Below are 12,417 nucleotides of genomic sequence, written 5' to 3' on the forward strand. Positions count from 1 at the left end.
GGCACAGGCAGCAGCTGGTTGGGCCCAGGTGGTAGGAAGACATAAGGAGGCCCTGGAGGCATGGAAAGTGATGGACCAGGGAGGGGACGGGCCTGGAGAGAGGGCCACTGTGGTATGAGAGGTGGCAGTGCTGTCCACGACCCAAGACAGAGCAAGAGGCCAGCAGGAGAGTGCCAGGAAAGAAGCAGGGGGCCGGGTTGCCTGCAGGGTTCCGAGGTGGGTGCCGGGGCAGCTGGGCGCACCCAATGGTGAGGGGTCAGAGCCCACCGTCATGGGTCGTTCAGCTGAGTCCAGGATGTCCTCCATCACTGCGTCTGCGTAGTCCCGGCGCGTCTGTAGTGACTCACGCTTCTTGAGCCCTGTGAGGTTGACCAGGTGGATCTTGAGCCAGTCGAGGCCATGGGGGCCAAGTGGGCGACCCTGGGCAAATTCCAGCAGCGCGCGGGCCAGGTCACTGCCAAGGTGGTTGAAGTGTGGTGAACAGGGGTAGGTACGGCCTCGGAAGTCCATGTTGTGCGGCAGCCAGAAGACGTGGTTCCGCAGATGCTGGGCCAGCGACAGGCGGTAGAGTGCGTCTGCGCGCAGGCTCTGCATCTCCCGTGCCACCTTCAGTCGCCGTGCCAGCTCCCGCCGCATCTCTGCCTTGTCGGCAGGTGAGGCCTCGGGCAGCAGGCAGCCCTTGGGGGCCTGGCGGCCCTCGGGGGGCCGGGGGGCCTCGGTGGGCGGGGCGGGCACGCCCAGGCGAGGGCAGCCCTTGTCCCTGAAGAGGTCAAGCACCAGGTCGAGCACACGCCCATTGACGCGCCAAGCGCAATTGCCCAGCTGAGTGAGGGCATCCAGAGCGCCGTGCAGCTCGGCGGGCGGGCAGCGCTCCAGCAGGAGCTGGTGCTGCTGGGTGCCCTCCAGGGACCGCATCATCTTGGTGGGGCTCAGCAGGAAGGCGCCCGAGTGTGGTGACGTCCAGGGCAGGGGTGGGCACAGCATGGGCACCTCCGTGGACTCGAAGATCAGTGTGCGCTCCGCCGCCGTCTCCTGCAGCTGAGTGAAGGCTGGGTGTGGCTTCAGGATCCCGATCTGGGGGCAGGACAGGCCAAGAAGTCAGGGTGTACTGGAGGCAGCGGAGGAAAACCCCAGGGTCCCCTTAGACGCCATGACCCTGAGTCCAGGTCCTCAGGGTCTGGAGCCACAGCAGGATCCCAGTGCCCCACAGCCCCTGGGGCGCCCCCTCCCCCTTCCAGCGCGGAAAAGCACCACTGGAGAAGCACCTGGCGGAAGCTGCGGAAGGAATACACGTGGTAGAGCACAGGAATGAGTGTGCTGGGGCCCCGGGGCGCTGCCAGGCTGCTGGGCATCTGCACGGCTCGTACCAGCACCTCTGCCAGCTGCTTGCCCAGCTGCACCAGCACAGACACGGGCCAGGGCTGCTCCAGGGGGGCCTCAGGCACGCCCAGCGCTTCCCAGTGCTGGCGAGGCAGACAGGGCTCTGCTACCTGTGGGTGGGAGGGTGGTTCAGAGAGCTGAGAGTCCAGGTGCAGAGCTGAAGACCCTGGCTCAGCCCCTGGCAACGAACAAGGTTAGGTGAGGAAACTGAGGTGGAGTTTGGGGGCCAATCTAGCCACCCCAGGCAAGGAGGGAGAAGGGGAGGGGACCTCTGCTTGAGGCCTGGGGCACCCGGCCTGGGCTCCCCAGAGCTCCTCGCCCAGGTTCCCCCTGCTCAGGCTCCCCAGCCTCACCTGGGTGTCCGAGGCCAGCAGGTGCAGGTACTCGGAGTAGCGCTGCTCCAGCTCTTCCACCTGGTTCCTGAGCCGCTTCCTCTTCAACACACGCACGCCCAGCTCGTGCGCCAGGAAGAGGAGCGACTCTCCATGCGGGGGCAGCGCCTGCAGGGTCTGAGGGGCAGCCCGGGAGGACAGCACCATAAGCCCCATGCTCCATCGGGACCACCTGACCTACCCCCCACCCCCCGCAGCAGCACTCCTCCCAAAGCCCCCCAACCTATAGCAGTGGCCCTGTCCCCTCCTGGTGTGCACACCTGCAGCAGCAGCCCCACTAATTCCTTCTCACTGAGCAGGCACAGGTAGGGGAAGAGGGATGGGCGGCCTTCTGCGGCAGCGCGGGCCTCACTCTCCTTGATCTCCTGCAGCTCCAGGGACAGCACCGACTCCCATTCCGCGCGCAAGGCCGCCAGGGTCTTCCGCTGGCGAGTGGGGGGGACAGGGCGGGGTTGCGCAAGGAGTCACCACTGTGCCCAGGCAACCTGGCCCAGCCCAGTGGTAGAGGTCCTGGCTCAGAGAGAGGACCTGGTGGGACGGGTGCTGGGATGAACCCTGCCCAGTGGATACCCAGCTCAGCAGGCAGAAGCACCCCAGCCCCTTACCGCCTGTAGGACCTCCTCGGTCAGGAGCGGGGCCTTCTCCACGGACTCCACGGTGACAGTGGTGGCCATCTCCACGCCAAGCTGCTGTCGGAAGAGACCCTGCAGCTCCTTCAGGGACAAGTGCAGCTTCGGGTAGGACACAGAGGGGTCCTGCTGGGGCAACAGGCTGCCAGTGAGGCCCCGCTGCTGACCTCTCCACCCACCAGAGTAGCGCAGCATCTCCCTGGCCTGGGGTGCGGGGGCAGGGGGAGGTGCTGGATACAGCACGAGGCCCGGATGCTGCTGTTTTCTCTTCCAACTTGCAACTGTGTGACCCTTCTAAAGATAGGTACGCTAAAGATAGCAAACCCAAAATATACATCCACACAAAGATTGGTCCACAGCCAGCCACAGGAGCCTGGTTTATGGTGGTCAAGTGTCCACCAAGGGATGATGGATAAACACCACGTGATCCCTCCACACATGGGCACCCCTCAGCTGTGAAAAAACCTCAGATACTCGCTACCACCTGACCCTGAGAACATGATGCTCAGTGAGAGAAACAGACGCAGGACACATAGGGTATTAGTCCACTGATGGGAAACATTCAGAACAGGCCGATCCACACAGAGAGTGGGTTCCATGTTGTCAGGGGCTGGGGAGAGGGTAGGGGGTGACCACTGATGGGGATGGGCTTCCTTTCAGGGTTATGGAATGTTCTGGAAATAGAGATCAATGTACTAAAAACAACCCACTGGATTATACTTTAAAAGGTGAACTGCAGGTTAGGGGAAGTCTGTCCCAGTCAAAAAAGAAAACTCCTTGCGTCGCCCCAGGGATCTGGGTGTTATGCTCTCCTCCACCCTGGGAGGTGGCTTCACCTCATGCGCCCTGTGCCGCCTGCAGCATTAGCTGTGCAGTTTCAGGTGGGTACACTGGCCCTGCAATACCCCCATGCTGTGCCTAGGGTGCATCTCTATGCGGAAACCAAATATGGCAGGGTGTGGGCCCCCCTTGAAAGGGCAGCCTCCCATCCACCAGCATGGGGTGGGGGGGCCAGTGCTGCCAGGAGAGACGAGGGGAGGGGCCGAGGCATCCAGTGACCACTCGCCCCCTTCAGGTTCCCAGATGCAGGCCCGCTCACCTTGGCATAGATCTCCTGGAGCAGTGGCGAGGTGTTGACCTGGGGTGGGGGCGGGGGTGGCGGCTGGGGTCTGAATGCTGGTCTGGCCTTGCGCACAGCACGCAGGAGCTCCTCCCGCTCCTCGGCGCTCAAGGGCACAGCTGAGAAGAGCCCCTGCAGCGACAGCCTGTCCTGCTCCATCTGCTTCAGGCACCTGAGGGCACACGCATCCAGCTGTTAGCACCAGCGGGGAGCCCCTGGGGTCCCACCCCAGCTCCACCACCACCCCCCACCCACCTTTGGATGGTGCCGGCATCCTGGTCCAGGCGCCCCATGCACTGCAGGGCGGCTGCATAGGACAGCAGGTCCGGGGCCAGGCCGGCATCTTTCAGCATGAAGAACACGTACATCAGCTCTTTGAAGGAGCCCTGGGGGGACCAAGCCAGGTGAGAGCTTGCAAGGAGGGTACAGGGGCGGGGGGGCGCCTGCTCCTTCCCCCAGTTACCCCACCACAGGCCTCCCAGCCAACTCAGTCAGCACCTTCCCCTTGGCCCTGAGGATCAAGGAGAAGTGCCACAGAGATGAGCACTGTCTGTGCCCTGCCCTGGGGCCTGCTCCCTGTCCTGTCTGAGAGGCGAGTCTGCACGCGGGCCAGATGGGCCGGGGGCTGCCCAGTGCGGTAGTCACCGGGCACGCCGACCAGAGCTGTTTCATACCCAGTTTGGCAGCAGCAGGAGGCTGGTGCAGCTGAAGATCGGCAAGGTCACAGAGAGCTCCACTGGACATGGCTAGTCTAGAACCAGATCATCTTTCCTGCCTTTCTAAACTCATAGGACTGTCACCACCACCAGGAAAACACGCACAGACCCTGCACAGCATCCCCCCTTTACGGCTTCCAAAACCCAGCAGGGCTCCCCGTTCTGCAGATAGGGAAGCCAAGGCCCAGAGGGGATGGGAAGGGTGTGGCTCGAGGGGACCACGTGGCAGAAACAGGAGGGCTGCCTGACACATGCACCTGGAGCCTGAGCAGAGGACCTTGTCTGGAAGTAGGGTCTCTACAGGTGCTGTATACACGCTGGATGCTGTATGGCACTCAAGGCAGAGGTCAGGAAGGAAGGATGGGATGCAGGGAGGGGGCCTGCCTCGCCCTGACCTTGGATGTCAGGCCTCTGGGACTAACAGAAAACGCGCGTCTACTGCTGGAAGCCTGCCGGATGGTTCAGCTGTTCTGGGGCCCCAGGAAGCTCGTCTAATCAGAAACCCGCCGCCCTGACAGAACTCTGCGCCGGCGGATGCCAGAGGGCCAGCACCGCAGGAAAGGAGACTAATGCCTGGAACTGAGCAGGCCTCCCACAAAGACAACGCAGGAAACCCCCTGTGACTGTTGCCGTGGTGACCCTGGCACCTCCCAGGGCTGCCAGGCTGCTCTGGGCCCCATTCTGTGCGTGAGTCAGCACAGCTGAGGCCCTGTTGATAACCTGCCTCCCGGAGCTGCACCCACACTCGCATCCCTCCTTCACCGGCGCTAACTTTCTCCGATGCTCCTCAGATGAGGGTGCAGACGCACAGCAGGGAGGGTGCTGGGGAAGTCGTCTCCACAAGGGTGCTTAGGCAACTCTCCTCAGCAGTCACAGGTCAGAGGAGAAGTCACAAGTGAAAAGAGCACTTCCCTTGAGGGAAGTAGCTAAAGCTGCATCCAGAGGGAAATTCACAGCTGCGGATGGCTGCACCATAAGGTTCTCGTCCCAGGCAGGAGCATCGAGGAGGCTGCCCTGAGAAGGGCCTACAGCGCCCCATGTACCAGAGCCCTGGCTGAGTAACCACACAGGAATGCTGTCTTCTGGCCCTTTAGTCATTTTCACATTTTCCATTGAGGGCCACGTGTGACTTATAATTAACAAGTCTAAAGAATTGTTAAATAGCCACACAAAAAAGATGCTCAACATCACCATTAAAGAACGCAAATCAAAACTACAATGAGGCATCACCACACACCAGTCAGAATGCCATCATCAAAAACTCTCTACAAATAATAAATGCTGTAGAGGATGTGGAGAAAAGGGAACCCTCTCAACCTGTTGGTGAAAATGAAAATTGATACAGCCACTACGGAGAATGGTATGGAGATGCCTTTAAAAACTAGGAATAAATCTACCATATGACCCAACAATCCCACTACGGGCCATATACCCCAAGGGAGCCACAATTCTAAAAGACACATGTAACTCAATGTTTGTTGCATTCTAAGTCACTTCAGTCGTGTCAGACACTTTGAGACCCTACGGACTGTAGCCCGCCATGGGAGGAAAGAATACTGGAGTGGGTTACCATTTCCTTCTCCAGGGAATCTTCCTGACCCAGTGATCGAACCCACGTCTCTTATGTCTCCTGCACTGGCAGGCGGGTTCTTTACCACTAGTGCCACCTGGGAAGCCCCCAAGAGGTGGTACATATATACAATGGAATTTTACTCAGTCATAAGAAAAGAACAAATTTTGAAAAGGAAGTCCAAATGAGGTGGATGGACCTAGAGCCTGTTATACAGAGTGAAGTGAGTCAGAAAGTGAAAAACAAATACTGGATATTAATGCATATATATGGAATCTAGAAAAATAGTGCTCATGAACCTAACTGTGGGGAACGAATGAAGACGCAGGTACAGAGAACAGACTTGCGGACACGGGGTAAGGGGAAGGTGAGGGCTGGACGAAGGGAGAAAGCAGCAGTGACATATATACACGATCGTGTGTGAAACAGACACTGGTAATAAGTTGCTATGTGACACAAGGAGCCCAACCGAGCGCTCTGTGATGACCGAGAGGGGTGGGGGGAGGGGGAGGTTCACAAGCGAAGGGTATTTGTATAATTATGGCTGATTTGCGTTGTTGTACAGAAGAAACCAAGACAGCATTATAAAGCAATTTTCCTCCAATTAAAAAATAAATCAATAGAGAAGGAAATGACAACCCACTTCAGTATTCTTGCCTGGAAAATCTCATGGACAGAGGAGTCCGATGGGCTACAGTCCACGAGGTCACGAAGAATCAGATAGGACTTAGCGACTAAACAACAACAAAAGGAGTAGATATAACTGATTTGCTGTGCTACCTAACAACACTGTACCTCAACTATACTCCAATAAAAAATCTAAAAAAGAAGCTGTCAGCATAATAAAAACTGAAGGCCTGACTCCTGGAGCTGAGAGACCAGAGTTGGGATCTAGGTGTCCCAGGTTGGCTCCCGCCTCCGACCCCAGCCCCTCACCTGGCGAGCCCAGCCAAGCATGACGGTGTTGTACATGGGGAGTGTGAGCAGCTGCTGCTGTGGGGCCCGGCTGTGCTGTGCAACCAGCACGTGGTGGGCCAGGGGCAGGTGGCCCGTGAGCAGGCAGCATTCCAGGAAGGCCAGGAGCTTCTGGCGCTGGCCCTCCAGCCGGGATTCAGAGCCCTCATCTGCCTCCCGGCTCAGCCTCTGCGGGGCCTCCTGCAGCAGCCGGGCCAGCTGCTCCTCCCAGGGGCTCTGCGGCCTCTTGCGCTCCCACTGCTGCAGCTGGCCCGCCAGCTTCCTGCTCAGCAGCCTCGGCTCCGTGCGCAGACACTTCTCCCAGGTCGGCTTCTCCACCATCTTCGGCAGCTTCCCATCCAGCTGCTGCCAGCGCTTCTCTATCAGCTGCTGATCCTTGTCCAGCTTCTGTGCCCAGCGGCTGCTGAGCATGGGGACAGCCCCTTCAGCCCCAAGTGGGGCCTGCCTGGGGGGCCAGATGCCACCAGCCTCCGGCGCCTGAGCCACGGCCACCCTCTTCACCGTCACCTCCTCTGCTGTGCCCTCCGCCTGCAGTTGCCGCACCCGTGCCTCGAGCACTGTGGGGAGAGAGATGTCAGGGGACCCCGCTGTCAGGAGGGGGGATCAGTCCCGGGGGTGTGTCTGCTCACCACCAAACGCACAGGTCTGCCTGGGCTGCTCAAACCCAGCCCCGAAGGAGCTCCTGGAGTTGCCCACCACCTGCTCCTCAACATCCTCCCACCCCAGCAGCTCTGTCCTTCCCAGGGCTCTCTCCCTCCAGGTCCAGCCAGTCAGTGCCTCCTTGGGGCTCTGCCTTCAAAATCTACCCACAGCCCCTGGCTCCTTGAATCCCTGCCTCCCTTCGCTGTCTCCACTCCAGCTGTAATGGCCTCAGGGCCTTTGCACATGCACAAGCGTTCACAGCCACAGCCCACCCCTGCTCTGTGCTGCTTCACAGACAGCCAGCTCTCATGACTATATGGAGTCTGGGGCCACTGAGTTGGTGAACAGGGATCGACCACACCCAGGGAACACAGGGTTCCTGAGTGCCCAAGGCCACACTTCCACTAGCAGATCCATGCATCACTCTGTTGTGAGTTTTCCCATCTGATACACCTTATTTCGTACACATATCCGTGATATATACATATACAATGGCCAATACTGCTAGAACTCACTCCTGAACAAACTTCGCCGATGAGACAAACTTTCTCCAAAAGGCACATTACAGTCCCCTGGAGGTGAGGGGCTCAAGACGGTCCTGCAGCACCATGCCTGGGTCCATTTTAAACTGCTAAACCACCAACACACAGCACAAAATGCAAACACAGGGCACTAGATATACCCTGAAAAGGACTCCTATTGACAGAGTGTCACCCAGCTCCACCTCAGCTGAGAAGGTGTACATTGACTGGGGTTTCAAGTAAAGTTCAGCTGGTAGGAGATTGTGCAAACACAGAATCCGCGAATGTGAGGACCTACCTGTGCCTCACTCACATAACATCAGCCCAGAGACAGGAGGGCCAGTCTGGAGCAGAAACACAGCAACAAGAAAGGCACAGCCCCCACCTCAGTGGAAGGAAAGTCAGCAGACACTTTCTGAACATGCAGGAGATGGTCAGTGGCAAAGTGCCAGAAAGGGCACGAGGTGGCCACATCTGAATCCCCTGGGGGGTGACCAGGGAAAAGTAGGTACACTGATCACGCTGGTGGAAGCCAAGGACGCTGGCAGAGGCCACAGGGCTCTGAGGCCCTCAACAGGGGTGGAAAGGGAATTCTGCCAGAAAGGATACAGCCAGCTGGAGGGTCGAGACTGGGGAGTGACATGAAGTGATCACATTTTCAGACCCTGGACTTTGCCTTAAAATAAGGTGGGTGAGAAATCAAAGAAGGTTGCTTCTAAAGCTGGTAGGACCTGTGGTTTCACTTCTGCACGTTTGCGATTTTCTGAAATCAGGCTTTTCTTTTTAAAGGCTCCCACATCCCACTCCTGGCTGCTGGCCACTCACCGGATATGGGGCAGGAGGGAAGCAGGAGGCACTGGACACCTGAGAAGGAGGGGACAGTGATGCCCCCAGCTCGCTCTGGAGATGCCAGGACCTGGCTGTCCATCCCCAGTGACAAAGACCACCGGCAGACCCTATCAGGCGCCAAGTCCAGGAAGTTGAGCCAGGACCACTAAAGTCCGGCATGTCACAGGGCAAAGCCCAGCTCTGCACACAGCACGCCAGTCTCTCCAGCCACAATTTAGGCTTCAAGTCTCTCATCTATCAGGGCTTCCTTGAGAGTTCAGTTGGTAAAGAACCTGCCTTTAATGCAGGAGACCGGGGTTTGATTCCTGGGTCAGGAAGATCCCTCAGAGAAGAGATAGGTTACCCACTCCAGTATTCCTGGGCTTCCCTTGTGGCTCAGCTGGTAAAGAATCCGCCTGCAATGTGGGAGACCTGGGTTCGATCCCTGGGTTAGGAAGATGCCTGGGGAAGGAAAAGGCTACCCACTCCAGTATTCTGGCCTGGAGAATTCCATGGACTGTATAGTCTATGGGGTCTCAAAGAGTCCAACCCGACTGAGCGACTTTCACTTCATTCTCTCATTTGGAAAGTGGGAGCCCCTGGTGGGTTTGGGAAGACAAGGGAACTATAAGAGCTCACTGCACCCAGCATTCACTTCACAGTGGCACCAAGGGGGACCTTGGACCACTAGAGAGCAGACTGACAACCCTTCTCAATGGGGTGGAACCAAGGAACCTTGGAGGAACGAAGGAGGTAGCTCCCAGCAGTATAGTCAGCGGGGTGACAGTGAGAAAGGAGCATCAGGCCCAGTGCCCTGGGATCAGGCTCACCCTCCAGCAGTTCCGCGTGACCGCAGCCCTTCCGGCGGTCCTGCTCACAAGCGCTGGCAGACAAGCTTCTCTTCCGGCCCCAGACGCCACCGAGGGTCCCTGCGGGAGAGACCAGGGAGGCTGAGGCGGGCGTGTGTCAGGGCTGGGGCAGGGAGGGCCGTCGCAGGGTCAGGAATCGCAGGATCCGGGGCAAAGGAACCCTGAAGACCGTGCAACTGTCAGTGGTCACCCGTCTCAAAGTAAACACCACAGGGTAAGGGAAAAAGGAAACTGGGGCCTGAGTTCGAAGATAAATGGTTCCGCGAACTAAAGCACGGACAGTTCAAAGGTTAAAAACTCTTAATTCGTAAATAGTGGGTCATGGGACTCCAAAAGAACCCAGGAATCAAAGGTCAAAGTGCACCGACGACCCCGGTCCGTAGAGTGGCCCAAGGGTGATTGAAAGCGGAATACAGTCACTCGGTTCGGCAGAATCACCAAAGCAAGTTAGCTGGATCCCTGGGGTCGAGAAGCCAAAGGTCACGGCGGCGGGTGAGGGGGCAGAGCAGCGGTCCTGGAGTCATCCCCGGGCCTCCCCTGCGTTACCTTCTCCGGCCAGGAGGCAGGGGTGGCCCTTCGGCCACATGGCCCTCCGAAGCCCCGCCGCCCCGCGGCCACAGCGCAGCGCCGACATGCCGCCTGCACGCGGGACCACCGCGCCACCGCAACGCGCCTGCGCCGCCTGCGCCCGCCGGGAGTTGTAGTTCCGCGGCCTACGGCGGCCGCGAAGAGACCACGAACCGGGAAGGCACCAGGAGAACCACAACTCCCAGGAGGCAGCAGGCCCTGGAGCGGAGCGGGGGCGGGGCATGAGCCGGTAGTGCCCGCCGATTGGCTGTTCCCTGTCCAGGAGGGACGGGACAGAGCCGTTGCTTGGGCAACACTGTAAGCCATCTTTGGGAGGACCCGGAACCTGAGTTTTGTTGTTATTTCTGTTTAAAGCGGTGGTTTCCAACGTTTTTGGCACTAGGGACCGGTTTCGAAGACATTTTTTCCATTGGGGCGGGGGAGGAGGAAGATGGGTTGGGTTTTCCTCACCACTTACCGCCTTCTGTGCAGCTGGGTTCCTAACAGACCACAAAGGGCTTGAGTAGTGGCCCAGGGGGTTGGGGATCCCTGGTTTAAGGACTAGTCCTCGAATAATTGGGCTTCTTAGGTGGCTAAGTGGTAAAGACTCCACCTGCCAATGCAGGAGACACAGGAGACACGGGTTACATCCCCGGGTGGGGACGTTCCCCTGGAGGAGGAAATGGCCACCCACTCCAGTATTGTTACCTGGAAAATTCCATGGACAGAGGAGTCTGGGGGCCTTACAGTCCACGGAGTCGCAAAAAGTCAGGCACGACTGAGCACTCACGCATGCCAAGTAATTTTGACACCATTCTGCAAATTACAGATTCCCGTCCATCTTCATTGATCCAATGATAGCTTTGGGGACGTAACTATTACTATCTCTAGTTTATCGGGAGGAAACTGAGGTTCAGAAGGTAAATAAAGTTGCCCAAAGACACATCACGAATATCAGAGACAGTGGAATGAAGGCCCAGGTCCTTCTGACTCCAAGCCCCAAAGCCAAGGGTAAGTCACATCACGGTGTTTCCTAAACTTTACCCTTATACACTCTTTCTGGCCTCTGTTTACCCACTAGTTTCCAGGGCCAGAAGTGGAGTGGGGGTGGGGAGAGCAATGATAATTGGAATGAAATATTCCCTGGAGCCTGAAACGTCTCCACCCTAGTCTCCAGGCAGATCCCACTCAGGGGTGAGCAGGCCAGAGCTTTGGAATTAGACCTGAAAGGTATGCCCCACCTTATCATTCAGGTGGAGAAACTGAGGTCAGGGGAGGGAGTGTCTGTTCTGGGATCAGCTGGTATGTGAAGGATGATAATAGGAATAAGTGGTGTAACTTTCCTTCAAGCTGCAATCCTATCTAATGCAAAAGCCTTGAGGTGAGAAAAATTGTGGATAAGCTGTTGGAGCAGTGTTTGGGAGAGAAGTGGTTGTTGTTCAGTTGCTATGTTGTGTCCCATGCTATGTTGCTATGTTCTTTCTGACATGGACTGCATCACACCAGCCTCCCCTGTGATGCTATCTAACCATCTCATTCTCTGTCGCTCCCTCCTGCCTCCAATCTTTCCCGGCATCAGGGTCTTTTCCAACGTTGCCTCTTTGCATCAGGCATCTGAAGTGGCGGAGCTTCAGTTTCAGCATCAGTCCTTCCAATGAATATTCAGGGCTGATTCCCTTTAGGATTGACTGGTTTGATCTCCTTGCAGTCCAAGAGACTCAGTAGAGTCTCCTACAGCACCACAGTTCAAAAGCATCAGTTCTTCAGCACTCAGCCTTCTTTATGGTCCCACTCTCATATCCATACGTGACTACTGGAAAAACCAAAGGTTTGACTAGACAGACCTTTGTTGGCAAAATGATTTCTCTGCTTTTTTAATAATCTAGGCTTGTCATAGCTTTCCTTCCAAGGAGCAAGTGTCTTTTAATTTCATGGCTGCAGTCAGTCACTGTCTGCAGTGATTTAGGAGCCCAAGAAAAGAAAATGTGTCACTGCTTCTAGTTTTTCCCCTGTTTGTCATGAAGAGATGCAACCAGATGTCATGATCTTAGTTTTTTGAATGTTGAATTTTAAGCCAGCTTTTTCACTCTGCTCTTTCACCCTCATCAAGAGGTTCTTTAGTTCCTCTTCGCTTTTTGCCGTTAGAGGGGTATCATCTGCATGCCTGAGGTTATTTATATTTCTCCTGACAATCTTGATTCCAGCTTG

General features: G+C 57.1%; 1 protein-coding gene across 1 annotated transcript in view; it reads right to left on the minus strand.

Annotated features, from left to right (window-relative positions):
• The window catches only part of POLRMT (RNA polymerase mitochondrial), a 13,388-nt gene extending 3,091 nt beyond the window's left edge, over window positions 1–10,297 (minus strand). The window contains exons 1-10 of the mRNA XM_052642580.1: window positions 10,189–10,297; window positions 9,604–9,702; window positions 6,744–7,339; window positions 3,777–3,907; window positions 3,501–3,693; window positions 2,378–2,527; window positions 2,033–2,197; window positions 1,734–1,889; window positions 1,266–1,490; window positions 268–1,074 (exon numbers count right to left, since the gene is read on the minus strand). Of these exons, the coding sequence (XP_052498540.1) occupies window positions 268–1,074; window positions 1,266–1,490; window positions 1,734–1,889; window positions 2,033–2,197; window positions 2,378–2,527; window positions 3,501–3,693; window positions 3,777–3,907; window positions 6,744–7,339; window positions 9,604–9,702; window positions 10,189–10,276 (2,610 nt within the window). The 5' untranslated portion in view covers window positions 10,277–10,297. The remainder of the gene's footprint in view (window positions 1–267; window positions 1,075–1,265; window positions 1,491–1,733; window positions 1,890–2,032; window positions 2,198–2,377; window positions 2,528–3,500; window positions 3,694–3,776; window positions 3,908–6,743; window positions 7,340–9,603; window positions 9,703–10,188) is intronic.
• Window positions 10,298–12,417: the final 2,120 nt, after the last annotated feature.

The sequence above is a fragment of the Budorcas taxicolor genome, chromosome 7 (genome assembly GCF_023091745.1).
Source record: "Budorcas taxicolor isolate Tak-1 chromosome 7, Takin1.1, whole genome shotgun sequence".
Taxonomy (NCBI): Eukaryota; Metazoa; Chordata; class Mammalia; order Artiodactyla; family Bovidae; genus Budorcas; species Budorcas taxicolor.